The 15,119-nt window shown below is 42.5% G+C and overlaps 2 protein-coding genes across 2 annotated transcripts; one reads left to right on the forward strand and one right to left on the reverse strand.

The window, feature by feature from the left end:
* Window positions 1–284: 284 nt before the first annotated feature.
* parpbp (PARP1 binding protein) lies at window positions 285–12,680 on the forward strand. The gene is made up of 11 exons (XM_068717197.1): window positions 285–309; window positions 665–821; window positions 1,456–1,692; window positions 1,817–1,921; window positions 3,027–3,197; window positions 3,344–3,498; window positions 6,379–6,562; window positions 6,684–6,865; window positions 7,986–8,067; window positions 11,216–11,402; window positions 11,890–12,680. Exons 2-11 carry the CDS (start codon window positions 672–674, stop codon window positions 12,210–12,212), a joined length of 1,776 nt encoding a protein of 591 aa, XP_068573298.1. The 5' UTR covers window positions 285–309; window positions 665–671; the 3' UTR covers window positions 12,213–12,680.
* A 15-nt stretch (window positions 12,681–12,695) lies between these two features.
* Window positions 12,696–15,119, reverse strand: pmch (pro-melanin-concentrating hormone). The gene is made up of 3 exons (XM_068717198.1): window positions 14,835–15,119; window positions 13,818–13,959; window positions 12,696–13,656 (listed from the first exon to the last, which is right to left on the reverse strand). The coding sequence occupies exons 1-3, from the start codon at window positions 15,075–15,077 to the stop codon at window positions 13,607–13,609; spliced, it is 435 nt and encodes a 144-aa protein (XP_068573299.1). The 5' UTR covers window positions 15,078–15,119; the 3' UTR covers window positions 12,696–13,606.

The following is a 15,119-nucleotide window of genomic DNA, read 5'->3' on the forward strand; positions in this document are numbered from 1 at the left end:
TACCATTGAGTAAAAATGTCAAGGGGGATTTCGCGCAACGTAAAGGAAAACATCTAAACCACCTCACCAATATATTGGCATATTGTTGAGCTATAAAGTATTATTTGTGCTAAACATCTCTTCACAGACTTCTGCCACGAAACTATAAAAGATTAATGCAGTAGAGAAATACCTTTTTTGTCAACCTCTCCCATTGTGGTGTACTTAAAGCTGATTGGCTGGAAGCAATAAACGTCATGAATTTAAAAATTCAAAACAATTGCTCTTTCTCGTGGACGTGTGTTCTCGGAGACTACTACAACATTAGAGGTTTGCACCTTTGAATTAACGTTGTCTGTGATTTGATGTAGCCATAAACATATTATACTCTTAGTTATATTAATGTATCTTGTGGGCGCTGACATAAAGACACACTGTGATACATTTTTGGGAAATAAATAGTAAGTTAAGTTTCCTTTAAGCCACCTAGGCCAACGAATCTGAAGGTTTTCCTTTCAATGGAAATGGAAGGCTGTTCCTTATAATCTGTTAATAAATTATTTATTTCATCTGTGTGCAGTAAAACCTGTTTTTGAACGACATGTAAAGGAGAAACCACAGTAAAAGGACTCCACTATTGATTATTTCTGTTTATTAACCAGATTTTCCTTTACTGTTGTTTTAGGGGGAAAATGGAGGCTTTGGGAGATCGTCTAAAGATGATGGTTAAACTCTTCAGGCGAGAGTGCCACAGGGTTTTACCCTCTGAGAGGACCACCATTCATGGAGCTGATGGCATGCTAATGTTGCTGCAGCTGGCCATGGCAGAAGTTAGCAAGCAGGTAACAGTTCACTGCTTATATTAAAAACAGCCTCTCTTCAATTGGATTTTGTTTAAAAAAAACTTTATTCATCCCTTATGAACAATTTGTGGCAAAAGCAAGTATGCAAACGCTCAGAAAACAGTCTAAAATATTACACATAATGTCAAAAAGTACATCTATCTATATGCAAACTGACCACTTGTACTGTGGCCTCTGATGAATGCATTTTTGGGGGGAATTATTCAGTATTAAGCTGTGTGCGGAATCTCTGCTCTTTGCTACTAATTGCTACTAACATCACCTTGCCAGAGAATGCAAACCAACAAATAAAAAGTTAAAAATACTTTTGATAGAAGAGTAATAAAACAATGTGATTTGTTCTCTGGCCTCCCGCTGTAAGTTATCCAGCAACCCCGAAAAACAAAGCAAAACAAGCACAGTTCACATCATCATCCTCATCATTGCATAATTCAATCGAACCATCAGGCTGACTGTCATCACGTCTATAACTGATGACATTAACACAGATTTCCGGCCGAGACTGCTCACGGCCCGTTGTTGGAGAAGGTCTTTTCTGCTTTTGAACTGATTGGTTCCAGGCTGTCGGTAATTATGGCTGCTGCTTTCACTGTTTTCTCTCTTCCTGTGACAGCACGCTGGAGAGTTCAAAGTGGCTCTGAGTGATGTCCTGATGGCCTGGAAACACTTACTGCTAGACAAACTTCACCTGCCACCCCCCAACTTTGCACGCTTGGAGAACTATGATCTCATCCTGGAGGCATACGAATCCTCCCTGAAACGCTCCAACACCGTGGACCTGGTAGATATCCTCTCCATGTACGACCAGCTGAGGCCAGTGGATTCGGACCCGGGTGAACCTGTGAGCCCGGTGAGCAGGAGCCGGTGGAAATCAGACTAATGTTGTTGATTTTTGATGATCTAATTGGCTACTTAGTTAGAGATAAGGCCAATCAATGTATCGCTCTAATTACTTCTTTCATTCTTTTGCAAAGATCCAGCTGTTGGAGTTTTTATCAGGAAACAGGGAGACGTCAGAGTTGCCAGACTCTTCAGTCCCATCAACGCCGTCTAGTAAAAGCAGACCCTGCAGCTCACAGGTAGGTCCAGTTCTGCTTTCACACACTAATAAAAAGGTGAAACTTATTCCATAAACCACCATGAGAAACCCCTCTTTCCACTTTGCCCTCTACCCTCATCTAAAATGCTTTTTCTCCTGCTGGCAATAATCCACGCGTTTACTTTCCCAGTCTTCTACGTACTTAATTTCTCTCTGGAATCCATCCTGCTCTTATTGACGGGAACTCTATATCATATCACTTAGATTTAAGAGCGCAATGTGAATTCAATTACCAGGCAGATGTTTAAAACAACACAGTGTGGGGCTGGACAAGTGCTTCTGTTACAGAATCTCTTTCCTCCACTCTTCTCTGTCACTTGTGAATTTATGAGGTTTTTTTTTAGTGGAGGCTTGCTGCTGCATTACCAGCTAGAGTGATGTAATTTTTGGAGTTTAATACACACTGTCAGTGGCAGTTTTTAGGAGTTTTACTCCAGCAGTAAAGCTACTGTCTGTTTTGGGTAGTTTATATACACAACCTGGACTTGCCTCAAACCAAAAGCTTTACTAAAGGAATAGTTTGACTTTTAGGGAAATGCATAGATTCACTTTCTGGTGACTGAGATGAGAAATCCTATACCACTCTCATGTCTGTCAGTAGCTTAGCTTAGCACAAAGACTGGAAACCGGCTCAAACAGCTAACCTGGCACTGTCCAAAGGTTAAAAAAAAACCTTCAAACACAAACAAAGCGAACCTATTATCACATTATATCACTTTTGTTTTATTCCACTGTAAAAATGACAATGATTATTTCTTGGCTGGGAGCAGCCAAACAATAAGTTTGGCAGAAAAACCCTCGGAAAACCTTGAATTGTTATTTTTACAATTTTTTTTTTTTTTTTTTTTGTACAGGTTAAACAGACAAAATAAATTGTATTCATTTTTGAGCTTCAGAGGTGTTTGCAGGCATGTTTTATTCCCTTTTGGTCAGAGTAAGGCTAGCTTTTTGAGCCTGTTTCCAGTCTTTGTGCTAAGCTAACCATGTACAGCTTCATATTTAGCTGATATGTGAGTGGTATCAATTGTTGTGTGATGTTTTCTTCTGTTACATTTAATAATGCTCAATCTATTCATGATCTTCAGGTGAAAATGGCAGTGAGAAGGGTTTTCTGCTCCTATCTGAATCTGCTTGTGAACACTAAGAACGACATGGCCTTGGCGCTAACCCTTGACGTCCCCAGCCGCGCTCTTGGACGACAGGCGTTTACCGACATAAAGCATGCTGCACATAACAACAACACCTCTCTTTTCTTGGTGAGAAACATCCACACTCAGCATGTGCTCGGGCTTTACTGATGATGTATCCACACGTTACCGCACTAGAGAAACCAAACGTATGACGTCAAAATTGGAGTGATCCTCTCTGGCACAACATTTGGGTCTCTTTCATGCTTTTGCAGGCTGTGACATCTTTTGTGAGGGCCATCCAGCTCGGAGGGAAGGGCTACGCTCCAGCTGAGTCCGACCCACTGAGGAAACATGTCAAAGGCCTGTCTGACTTTGTCCAGTTTCTAGACAACCTGGAAGAAATACTGGGAGAGATTCCTGACCCAAGGTACACAATGCAGCCTAATCCAGGCTTCCACTCGCTCCCTGTCTTACTGTTTCTGTTGAGGTAATGCCTTCTCTCTTGTGACAGAATCGACTGTAAACCTAGTGCTCCATTTACGCCTAAACTATAAATCCTTGCTCTATTCTCGATCTATTTGTTTGCGGCCCTGGTGGTCCTACAGTACTTTGAAAGACCGGACCAGGTTAGACGGCAACCGTGGATCACCACAGGACATGGAGAGTTCTAGGAACTCATCAGGTTCCTTCTGGAGAACCGATCCTCTCGCTAAAGCAGGAGACCATCGATGCACTAATAATCGTTGCAATCCTCTCGTCAGTGGTCCAGCCAGAGACACTCTGAATTCACAAGTAACCAAACAAATTACAGCATTTTGCTTTATAATCTTCAATGTTTTCTCTTAATATGTTCACTCTATTGAATTGAGTCACATATATTAAAAAGGGAAGTTTCAAAACGTGACAAAGTATACTAACAAACACCAGAAGGAATATGTTGATGATGGAAAGATCGACACTACTCTCATATCTGTCAGTTTAATAGAAGGCTACAGCCAGAGCTGGTTCGCTTAGCACAAAGACTGGAAACTGGGTGGAAACAGTTGGGTAAAAAAATTCTACCTTGCAGCACCTCCAAAGCTCACTAATTTACACATTATATTGTTTGTTTAATAGCGACAAAAAAGGAAGTGTAAAAACTTTACTATGGGTTATGTGCCAGGCTATTTCTTGGAGTCTCTGCATGTTGAGTATAAGGTCTCACACAAAAAAAGGCTCCTTGAATTACTAAAACAGCAGGGGCACTGTAGTTTTAATCAAACGGGAGGAAATGGTGCATTTGTTGGGGACTATTTTCAGCCGCGGAATAATATACATTGGTTGCACTTGTATGTTTTTCCAGCAGCAGAAGGGTGTAAGTATAATTAGGATTTTAACAAACTACAATGTTTACAGTAATGAAGGAACAATCATTATGTGTTTCAATAGTTTTGGACAACAATGAAGCTCTAAAATCCAATGAAAAGACCAAACTAACCATGAATTGATGACAATAAGAATAATCTCACCAGATTTATTCTTTCAGTTGAGGATGCCTACATCCTTTGAAATCTTAACTGTTGCAGCGGTTGTCACATTTTTTAAATCCGGGATATACTGTACCACTTATTTGTAGAAGCTTCTCCTAAACATGCTCAACACTTTCCATTTTAAATAACGCATTGCTGCAAAATGCTGGCTTTACTTGACTGTAGTCTAATAATCATATGCACATATTCAATTTCCAGATAAATCACCTTGAGCTGATTGTGGGAACACAGAGGTTCCAAGAAAAGTTGCGAGTGCGTCGGTATCTGGCAGCGACTGAGGTCAAACACACTAAAACTCGTGATTCATGACCGTGTTGGATTTTCTTTGAATTGCTTCACTTCTTCCTGCAGTTCAAGTTCGTGTTAAATTCTGTTTTATTTCCTCTCTCTGGTGTGTTCAATTCTCATGAATTGAATATAATCTTCTCAGCCCTGTGTGGGGGGGCCCTGCTGCTGCTGCTGCTGCTGCTTCTGAGAGTAATATCTACAGCCTGTGCACTGGAATCAAACCTGTGATCATAAAATCCACCTGTCCCCCAGCAGCTCGCCATTATTTCCTTCAAATCCCTGTAATGACTCCCATCTAAGCTTCTCATGATAACAATGTTGGATTGCTAAAGCATGTTCATCTCTGCCACATCAAAGCCCGTCTTTGTTAAATAACGTGTTCCCTGTTTCCTTCTTTGATGAATTATCATCAAACCTCAAGCTCCACAGATCATTCCCCAATACCATTGCAGATTATTTTGGATGTCAAAGCATTTGGCACCACAACAGAAGCGGTTATCAGAAAGGATTGAGTCGGTCAATCATGTGGAGGGTGGAGGTTTTTTTTTTTTTTTCTTGTGAGGTGGAGCTGTTGAAGGCACCCTTTGTAGCGGTCCCAGTAGCGACATTAGCTCCTCTCGCCAGAGCCATAACAACACATTGCGATGTTTGTGCAGCAGTGGATTCGACTCCCGCTGCTCTTCGGAGGGTTTTCGGTTCACGCGGACTGATGAGAGCGCTCCACGTCTGATGAGACACTGATGAACTCGGCCAACATGTGTCTTTCAACAGGCAGTGCCTTTGTGCTCTCAGCGGAGTACTGTATTTCCTCACACAAACACCTTCTATGGAGAGTTCAGGGCCCCTTGTTCAATGAACATCTGTTTTCCCAAATGATTCTGTTACTGAGCCCCGGGTCAGGGCTGGACCACCACCTCTTCCCACCTTACTGCGATCTCCTCGAGCACGCTTTAGTGCAGCTCAAACTTACAGAAGTGATATGTTGCTATGATTTTTGGACATGCAGCGCAGACTGTGTGCGAGCACGGAGCGAAAAATCCCCAAAAACTATTAAAAAAAAAAAAAGAGGAAAATCCTGGAGTTTGTCTGACATCGGTGAGCGCAGTGACGGTGCCCAGGGTGACTCTAACGGGGATTTGGAGAACATTTTCTGCTTCATAACTGTTAACATTGGCAAAGCTGCGTTACAGTGAAATAAAGCTCAACTGGATGTTAACACCGAAACAGTTACTCTGAGCCCTTAAAGTCAGTGTCCACTTAATTGAAAGTGAAGCTGCAGTATATCTTTTGAAGACATTCAGACTGAGGCCTGGCTTTTCTGCATTTTCCGTTTTTAGGAGAGAGTTATTCATGTTGGCAAATATTGGCTGAACTCTTGAGAACTATTAATTCCAACCAGACTCTGCAGAAGAGTCTTAATGCTTTCCAAAGCAAACGCAGGTTACCTACGTCACGGTCATTGTGACTGTCGTGTTGTGTTTGATTCTCAGTGTGTGTGGAGCCAGGCTGGTGAGCGCCATCAGGGCAGCGCTGGTGAAGGGACGCAGCAGTGAGGATGCAGTGTACGCTGCAGCCGAGGAGACGACGAAGGAGCTGAAGGAGAGAATCTGCCAGCTACACCAGATCCAGAAACAGACTGCAAATGGAAGCGGGACGGGGATAAGCCCCGCCAGGGTAATGTATAACCTCCGCTCTCCAGCCAGGCGTCTACACTTTTGGCTTCCATACGTTCATACGAAAACCCACTTCATCTTCCTGACAGTGCCCTGATTGTTGTTGTTGCGTTGCTCTGCAGCCAAAGGCGTACGCAGTCAATCACTGCACTGCGTTCGGAGGTCGGGACACTGTGAAGGTGCTGATTGCTCTGCTGGATGAAGAGGCGCTGACTCCGCCATGTCGGAACAAGGCAGACCTGCTGTCTGAGGACCAGCCCGTCCTCAGTGGAGCGGAGGGGACCTGCGTCCTCAGCTTGTTCAGGTTGGCACACACCATGCGAACTGTGATTTGATATTCTTAATAGGGAGCTTAATGTTTTTAAGGGTTATACCATAGACTGTAGAAGAAGAAGTGGACATAGTTGTTGTCATTGGTTTGTGGACTGCCTTTTGCAACCAGTGAACTCAAGTGATCATATTTTGCGGCTCTGCGAGAGACCTGTCAATTACAGTAGCCCCGCCCTAAAGCATACCCTGCTTTATGGTCTATCTGACTATAAATGGACCATCATTTACTAAATGAACATCATGTATTGAAGAAGACTTGAAACTAGAGATTGAGACCATAAACTCATGTTTACAATGTTTACTGAGGGAATAAATCAAGAGAGAAGTAGAGTCATTTTCTCATAGACTTCTATACAACCAGACTTCTTTTTGTAACCAGTAGCTCTCGAGATGGCAGTCAGTCAGTCCACCACTTTGGTCCAGTCTGACATACCTCAACAACTATTGGACGTATTGCCATGACATTTGTTACATAAATCATGATCCCCAGATGATATGCCCTACTGATTTTGGTGATCCCTGAATTGTATACCATAGACTTTAATAGTCTGTTCTGACGATCTTACATTTAGCTAACATATGTTACATCCTTTAGGGGTTCAAGTACAACACTGGCAAATTAAAAGTTAATATTTTACTATGAATTAGATTTGACTATTTTCACTACTGCGGGATTCAGTCAGAGTGGGAAAGCCCCTAAAACAGCAATTAGACCAACATGAGACTCTCCACCAAAACCATATGGAGGAAAATCCTCCCACACCACAATGGAACAATTTCTCTGGTCAAACATCTGAAATAAAAATAATAATATTTAAAAAAAAAATAGCCACTGGCTGTGTTCGGGGGGAACCTACATTATGTCGGGGGTGCATGACATTGAATGGCTGGTGTCCAATTTGTTGCAAAAGCCCAACATCAGCTCAGTCTGAGTGAAAACATCTTTATACATGTCGAGGATATGATTATGTAAAGCTGCAATAAAGGGAGAACAGCAGTGGGTCGATTTGTTAAGTAGTGTGACCGTTTAACCTTCTTGCTTTTCTAATTTATAAACCTCTTGTCTTTGCCTTTGGTTGTGGCTCGGCCCTCAGATCCCCTGAAGTGTCTACTGGATGTTCTCCAGAACCTCTAAAGAACCGAGTCCAGAGCCGACTAGACCTGCTCAAACCCAAGGTAACGAGGGCCCCTTCACCCAAGAGCCCCAAATCCAAACCATCAGTTACTTCAAATTGAATCAGATGTGCAAACATTGAAAATAATGTCTTTACATCCTGTAATTTCTCCCTGGTATTATATTATTTATTTGCTTAGCTGAAGCTCACATCTTAACTGACTTCCACCGTTCCCGTTTGCACAGCTGTGTTTTAGCTCTTAGTGTTGGTTTGAGGGCGCCGTTCAAATCCATGGCATAAAACGACTTATTCGTGGGGGATTCAAACCATTAACCAGTCCTGATGATAAGTTATCCTATTGTCAGGGCTCAGGTCCATTTGCTTGCAGTGCACAATATAACACACTTCTGTATCTGATATCAATATCTCCTCCTTCCTTCCTTCCTTCCTGGCTGTGTGCTCAGCTGCTCTGTCTTTGTTCCTTTATGTTTTCTGGGGTCATTGTGACAAAATCTGTCGCATTATGATGATACAGCTTTTATTGCCAAAAGGTTTTCCTTGGCCCATGCTTCACCCTTGCACCAAGTTTTCAACAAGATTTGTTTTTAAATTGTGACCAAAATACGTACTAAGCTGGGCAGTAAGCAACAAACGGTGTCAAATAGGTTTCAGGTAATTAGGAAACATTGTCGACATTACAAAGTTTGTCCACCAGAGAGCACAGATGCATCTTGGTCACAAATGTTTTAAAAGGGAAACTTTTTGCATAAAGGCCGATAAATTGCCTCAAGTGATGTCACTTGAGTCGACGTCTGAAGACTAAAAGTTGACATTGAGGAAAAATTCTGTTGGCATAGAGCTAAAAATAAATGAGTTTACCAAAACTCTGCAGCTACGCTGCTCCTCTCAAAGCGCTACTAGCACAAGACACCGGAACCTCTGGCCAATCTGTCAGTGGTTGGGTTGCATTGTGGGTAATGTAGGCGCCAGGGTTTGACGTGGAAGAATTGAGCGCAGAATAAAAAAGACGACGTCTTTGTTTCTGTTGCATCGATTATTATGATTTTTTTTTTTTTTTTTTTTTTCTTACTGTACAGGAGTGCAACACCGAATCGGTTTAGTGACTTTTTAAAAGATTAATATCATTAACTAACTCCCAAATATCAACATCAGTATCTACTACAAAAATCTAGTATTGATCGATGTAATGTACTAATCCATCTGTTATATTAATCTAGTTATATAATATTACTCTGAAAGGGGGTCGTTCTGCACCATGATGAGTATTTTTACTATCACTAACCTCCATTTTGCTGATGATACTTTTACACATTTTCAATGCAGCGACACTGCAACCTTTAAGAGGACTTCTTCCACCACTTGCAACCACACATTTGCTGAGTCACCCAAAAAGCACTGACGAGACCAGCTTTAGATTTTAAAGGCAAGGACTGCTCTTTTAACACGAAGCAGCTCCGCTGTGTGAACTCCTTTTGAACATGTATGCTAAACACATTTTGTGAAATGGCCCCTTTATTTGATTGCGCTAGCAGATGTCATTTTAGCTCCCCACAATCTGGCTGCCTTCCTGTTTGAGTGCGCTGTAATGGTCCCTGGGCAGCTCACCGCTTCCTGAACTCGGCGAGCGGAAGCTTTCTGCATCAATTTCACTTTGAAGATGCCATATCAGTCGCGTAATTCGACTAGCAAGGGAAACTTGAAAGGTTATTGTTTCCTGTTGTCTGCCGAATGACTTTATCCCAGACTTCTCCGGCAGTTTCATCATGCGCTGACGTCAACCGGCGCACACACAGAGATGGACTGATCTAGTTTCTGCTTTTGGGACGTTTCCAATCTCAGTGCCACAAACGCAGACTTAACTTTGAAACGATTTAGTCTCTTCTGTGACGTTAGTAATGACGTTTGTGAAAAGATGCATTTGATGATACTTAAGTGTATCCACTTTATTTCATGATTGTATCAGTCTCTAGTGGTGATCATATAAATGGGGCGCCTGCTCTCACTTCTATCTACCTGTGCGTCGGGATACAAAGCTGCAGGATTTGCTTGCACCTGCTTTTGGAAGTACTGTCAGGAATGTCTAGGTCAGGTGTCTCCGGGTCGGGCGGTGTGCAGAGGTTATTTCGGGACAGCCGTCTTCGGTGCCATGCGCTCCCACGTGTTTTAATTGGATTAGATGTTACCCGTCAGTCATAGTTTGGCCGTGTTCACTCTTCCGTCCCCTCCCATTGTTTCACGGGTGTTTCAGATATGTTTTAGTAGCATGCAACCAGCATTCATTTTTAGCTCCATTATTGAAGTGTGCCTAGTTCTTAGGGTTGCTGTTGTTTTAGGTGTTCTTTTAAGAAGTTCTTTTGAAAAGCACAAAGGCTTTGATCCCTTTGTGCTTTACGGACCCACCCAGCTTTGCTCGCTGTATTTTTCCCTCCGATTTTTAATTTTTTTTCCTCCTTACCGTGGCCCTTTGGCCTGAAGGGTGAAATCCTTGGATTGTGATAATCCCAAGCAGGCGTAGATCAAACAGATGTTGAAAAGCTGTGGATCTGTGTGCCTCGGGGGCCAGGATTGTAGTCTTTAGTATCATTCACTTTGTTATATCTAGGCTCTCTGTAAAAGCTCTTTAATGAGGTGCTGCTCTACTGTCTCAGCCTTGTAATTGTGATACGACTGAAGAAAACTGTTACTTTGTTTAAAGTTGGACTAATGTATGATTTGTCAACCTCTATCGATGACAATCAGGCGGCCTGTAATTGGTGTAAAAAAAAAATACTTGGTTAATTAAAGCAGAAATTATTGATTTGAAACACTACTAATAATGCTAGATCGGCCCCATAGTCACCAATTCTACCATTCAGCTATTTCAATGCATCCTTACCAGGAATCTTGGCCACTGGTCTTTAGTCAGTGATACTGATCAACAACCATGACACCATCGGCATTTTTGTTTTTTAGTGAAATGTCTTGACAACTAAGCCATTGTTATATTCATGCTTCCTTGAGGATGAATCATTTGGCTCTTGTCTTTTCATGTAAGGCCACCATGAGGTTGACATTTGTAATTATATTTAGTGAACTATGGCTACAAACAAAGCCCTGGGCCCGCTGTCTGAAGTCATTGATACTGATCATTATCCGTGTCACTCTGTCACATCAGCTGAATAAAAGGGTTTTGTCCCTGTTCATTCCAGGCTAAAGACAGAGGAATTCGATCCCAGTTTGCGTGCACATACAAAGATGAAGAAATGCCACTCAACCGTGTACTGGAGTTCCCCAGCAGCAGCCAGGTCCCTACCTGTGTGCATCCAGCACCCAAACACCAAACCACCCCAGCTGTGGATGAAGAGTGCAGCTCTGATGTGGAGGAGACGACCAAAGGTACAGATTCAACCCTCATTTTTTTTTTTTTGCTTTTCTGCATGTAGAGAAAAGATCAAAATGTCAACAAGCGGTGCAGCGTTTTCTTTTTGCTGGGTTGGATTTTTTTGTTTCCTGTGACGCCACACAGCTGGATTGAGGCCCAGGCACACCTTCTCAGCTCCGGCCTTGAACCCTTCGCAGCCCCAGCCCTGGGACTGGTACTTACCATCAGCCATTAAACGAATCCCCATTCTATAAAGCCTGCTCACACCCACATCTGTAGTAAAAACCCAAAACACTCACTCACACAGACTTTTTGCCCATTTCCCCTTCTGTCTTTTGTTCCGTGGAAATGCAGGCTCTGCTCCATCGGGTTACATGACAAATGTTCGAATAGCAATCGAATAGCAGCTAACGTCAGCGATTTCGTCACAACATTTTTCCCTTTTCCCCTCCCCCTTACCAGGTTGTCACAGTTGCTTTTGCTTTGTTTCAATCTTTCCAGCCAAGTCTACCTCTGAATGCCCGAATAAGGAGCAGAGCGGCATGCAGCGGGGGGCTGCTCTCGGGCCAAGAAGTGGAAATGTCCAAAACAGAGATGCAGGCTCTGGCAATAGAAAGAAAACTGGCACTCAGGCGCAGCGAAAGGGCAACAAGAGGAAGCAGGTGGATTCCGACCAACACGGAGGATCAGAGAACGAGCCTCCGGAGAAGAAACAGCTCACTTGTGTCTCGATCAAAATGCCTGGCAAGAATGTCGGCAAGGCCTTGAGTAAGAAGAAGCTGATAGCTGGACAGGGAAAGCTAACCAGCTTCTTCAGAGTCTAATGGTCGTTTGTACTGGTCATTTGTTTTATTGAACACCTTTTGGCATACACTGTATGCTAAATATGAAGCTAAAAGGTTCTTGGATTAGCTTATTTTGCTAAACAGCTAGCCTGGCTCTGCTTAACAATATATAAAAAGTTAATTGGTAAACATTTAAAAGGTGCTTAAGAGCAGATTTTTAAAACTTTGGACAGAGCCAGACAGACAGACAGTTTCCCCCAATTCCAGTTTCTATGCTAAACTAAGCTATCTGGCTAGCAGTAGCATTTAGCATGCCTTCATTTTTATCGTATAGATTAAACGTGAATACATCTGATAACGGATCATTGGGACATTTGATCAGTACACTTTTTCTATCAAGACAAGTCCTACTTGATATTTATTGAATCGCTAGCTGTATAGTTTATCTATTCAACCATGTCGACTTTGTAAATATGATGCACACTTTTCAATTTTAATAAACTTTTATTTTGTTTTACATGTTTGTGATCTCTCATTTTCAACAAGGAAATGCATTTCAGTGTAACACACATATGGGTCCTTTTACAATTTGTAAATAATGATGATGTATGTCAGTGTGAGCACGCAGTTTGGCAACAGAAGTACGGTGGACTGCAATTGCTTGTCAAGCCATGCAGGAGAATTAACCAGCAAAGATGCCAAATGCAACCTAAAAAAAATGGACTTTCCAGATCTGTATGCTATTAGTAAGTGGGTACAATACATTAGCTAGTGGCCAAATATAGTGACCAGACATATACATGTATTTAGGGGAGAAACCTAGTGTGTAATGTTACACCAGTGAGAAATTAAGGGCATACAAGTCACTAGATGCTTACAACTATACATACAGAATGTCAAATACTGTGATATAGACAAAACACAACATGTTTGATCAGTCCAGTGGTAGTCAACACATTTAATAGCTTGCAGCCATCGACGCCACTGGTGTTTTGGTTTAAGGAGTGACCGTGTTAGCAGGTGACACTGAGCCAAAAGTGTTGTCGTTGCTCGTGGTGTTGCACTCATCTCTGTGATCTACGCCAACCATCCACGTGAGTTAGTGCGAGCAATCACCGATGCTTCGGCTAAAATCACCAGTTAACAGTGTTACTTGTTAAACCGTCGTTTTCCTGACTGAATTCTGTAGAACTTCAGTCCACTTTTGGAATATTGGTTCCGACAACCCAACACGTAACAACCGGACATTTTGATGCTGATATCGGTTTTAAATAAATGTTTAAAGCGTGCTAATCGTCTGGATGGCTGGGGCAAAACGACACTTCCGTTGTTAACACACACACACACACATTTTTGGATGATGTCGGCTGTAAAAAGGTCTGTAAGGAAGAATTCTTTTACAGCACATTCAGGGCTGGATGGCAGGGAAACATTTATACCTGCCAGCAGGGTCGGTATACTCTTCCTATCATACACCGCAACACTAGAAGGAAAGAAGAGAGTGAAGAATACTTGCATTCATACATATCAAGTCATTTGATATCACAATCAACTTTATTGGTTGGGTACGTTTATTTATATTAGAGGAGATACTTAACATTTTTTTTAACATTAATACAGAAACATGGGTTTGCAGATACTCACCATCGATGTCAGTGTTTCTGCGTTCAATTTTCAAACTGTGCTCAGCCGGAGTGTAGCTCAAGCTTCGGTCTGTGAGCAGAGGAAGGCTCCGGCTGAAGGCCGGGTTCAGCCCACGAATACTGTGTCCTTTCAGCCCCATGTCCTGAAACACAGTGTTGACCAGTGATTACATGTGACACCATGAGACCACACACATTTCCATACTGCATGATCTGAACTCTGGATCGTCACCGTTTCGGCAAATTTGCAACAGCTTTTAAACATTATCTTTTCACTTGCAGCACAGGTGTTGGATCTGTCTTTACCAGCTGATCCAAGCCACAGGAACCCCAAATGGAAGAAATGTGTTTCCCCGTTTTTACTATGTCACAGTGGCCCGTTTTTATTCCACTCGCGCCACCCTCTCCTTCGGTTCACCCAGATGGCTTTGTTCTCTCCAACATGGCTGCCTGTTCGCCATTACCGCAGAGATAACCACCATGATCATGACACACAGGAGACGCAACCGCCAGATAAACTCTTAACGCATCGCAGCCAAACGTTTGAGTGAGCACAGATACATCATCATTCTTCCCACTGTGGTTCCAATAAATTTTTATAGGCTTGTGATCATTTGACCTTTCAGCTAATAGTATTTCCAGCGCTGCCGTAAAAGTTTTTCATAGATGCGTATGAAATATTGACTTAGCAGTCAACACGAGGATGGTAACCAAGTGAAAAGGGTCAAATGTTCAGTCACAGGATGGAGATAATGTGCTCTTTGTTGTTGTTGAACTATGGTTAGCTGCGGTTGTTTATGGAAGGAGATCTCATACAATGAATAGTTATGGTGCATGACTGTTATTGGCAGAGTTCAACGGCTGCAAACTGAGAATCACCTATACAGTACATTTATTTGGGATAACGTAACTAAGAGTAGTCCAAACAGCTGGTAACTTTAGATTAATATGTTGTTGAGCTCACTACTTTAAAGGGTCGTTTCACACAAATAACAAAAGAAAACATTGTGACACTTACTGAGACAATGATGATTTTCGGGCTCCCATCTTCATCCCTCATGTCGGTGTCCAGCACGAGGTTTCGTCTATACGCGAGGGGGACCACAGCGGGCACAGTCATGGGCTCGCCCCCCAGGAAGAGGCCATCTTGCTCCGGTACGCCATCTTCTACTTTAGATACAGTCATGGCGACGGTGACCGAGTGGCTGCTCAGCTCAGAGAACAGCACCAGAGTATACAGGACAGAGTAGACTGAGATCATGGTGCCTACAATGTTTAGCTCTGCCGTCTTTGACTGATCTTC

Source organism: Cebidichthys violaceus, unplaced genomic scaffold (assembly GCF_023349555.1).
Source record: "Cebidichthys violaceus isolate CVI_PGR_0920_01 unplaced genomic scaffold, fCebVio1.0.p SCAF_21, whole genome shotgun sequence".
Lineage (NCBI taxonomy): Eukaryota > Metazoa > Chordata > Actinopteri > Perciformes > Stichaeidae > Cebidichthys > Cebidichthys violaceus.

Excerpts from the sequence above, each read along its gene's own strand:
- parpbp (XM_068717197.1), top strand. The coding sequence starts at position 672 with ATGGAGGCTTTGGGAGATCGTCTAAAGATGATGGTTAAACTCTTCAGG. Across the intron at positions 6,866-7,985 it reads TGCGTCCTCAGCTTGTTCAG|ATCCCCTGAAGTGTCTACTG; the intron begins GTTGGCACACAC and ends CTCGGCCCTCAG. Across the intron at positions 11,403-11,889 it reads TGTGGAGGAGACGACCAAAG|CCAAGTCTACCTCTGAATGC; the intron begins GTACAGATTCAA and ends CAATCTTTCCAG.
- pmch (XM_068717198.1), bottom strand. The coding sequence starts at position 15,077 with ATGATCTCAGTCTACTCTGTCCTGTATACTCTGGTGCTGTTCTCTGAG. Across the intron at positions 13,960-14,834 it reads CGAAAATCATCATTGTCTCA|GACATGGGGCTGAAAGGACA; the intron begins GTAAGTGTCACA and ends ACTGTGTTTCAG. Across the intron at positions 13,657-13,817 it reads CAGAAACACTGACATCGATG|TGTTGCGGTGTATGATAGGA; the intron begins GTGAGTATCTGC and ends CTTTCCTTCTAG.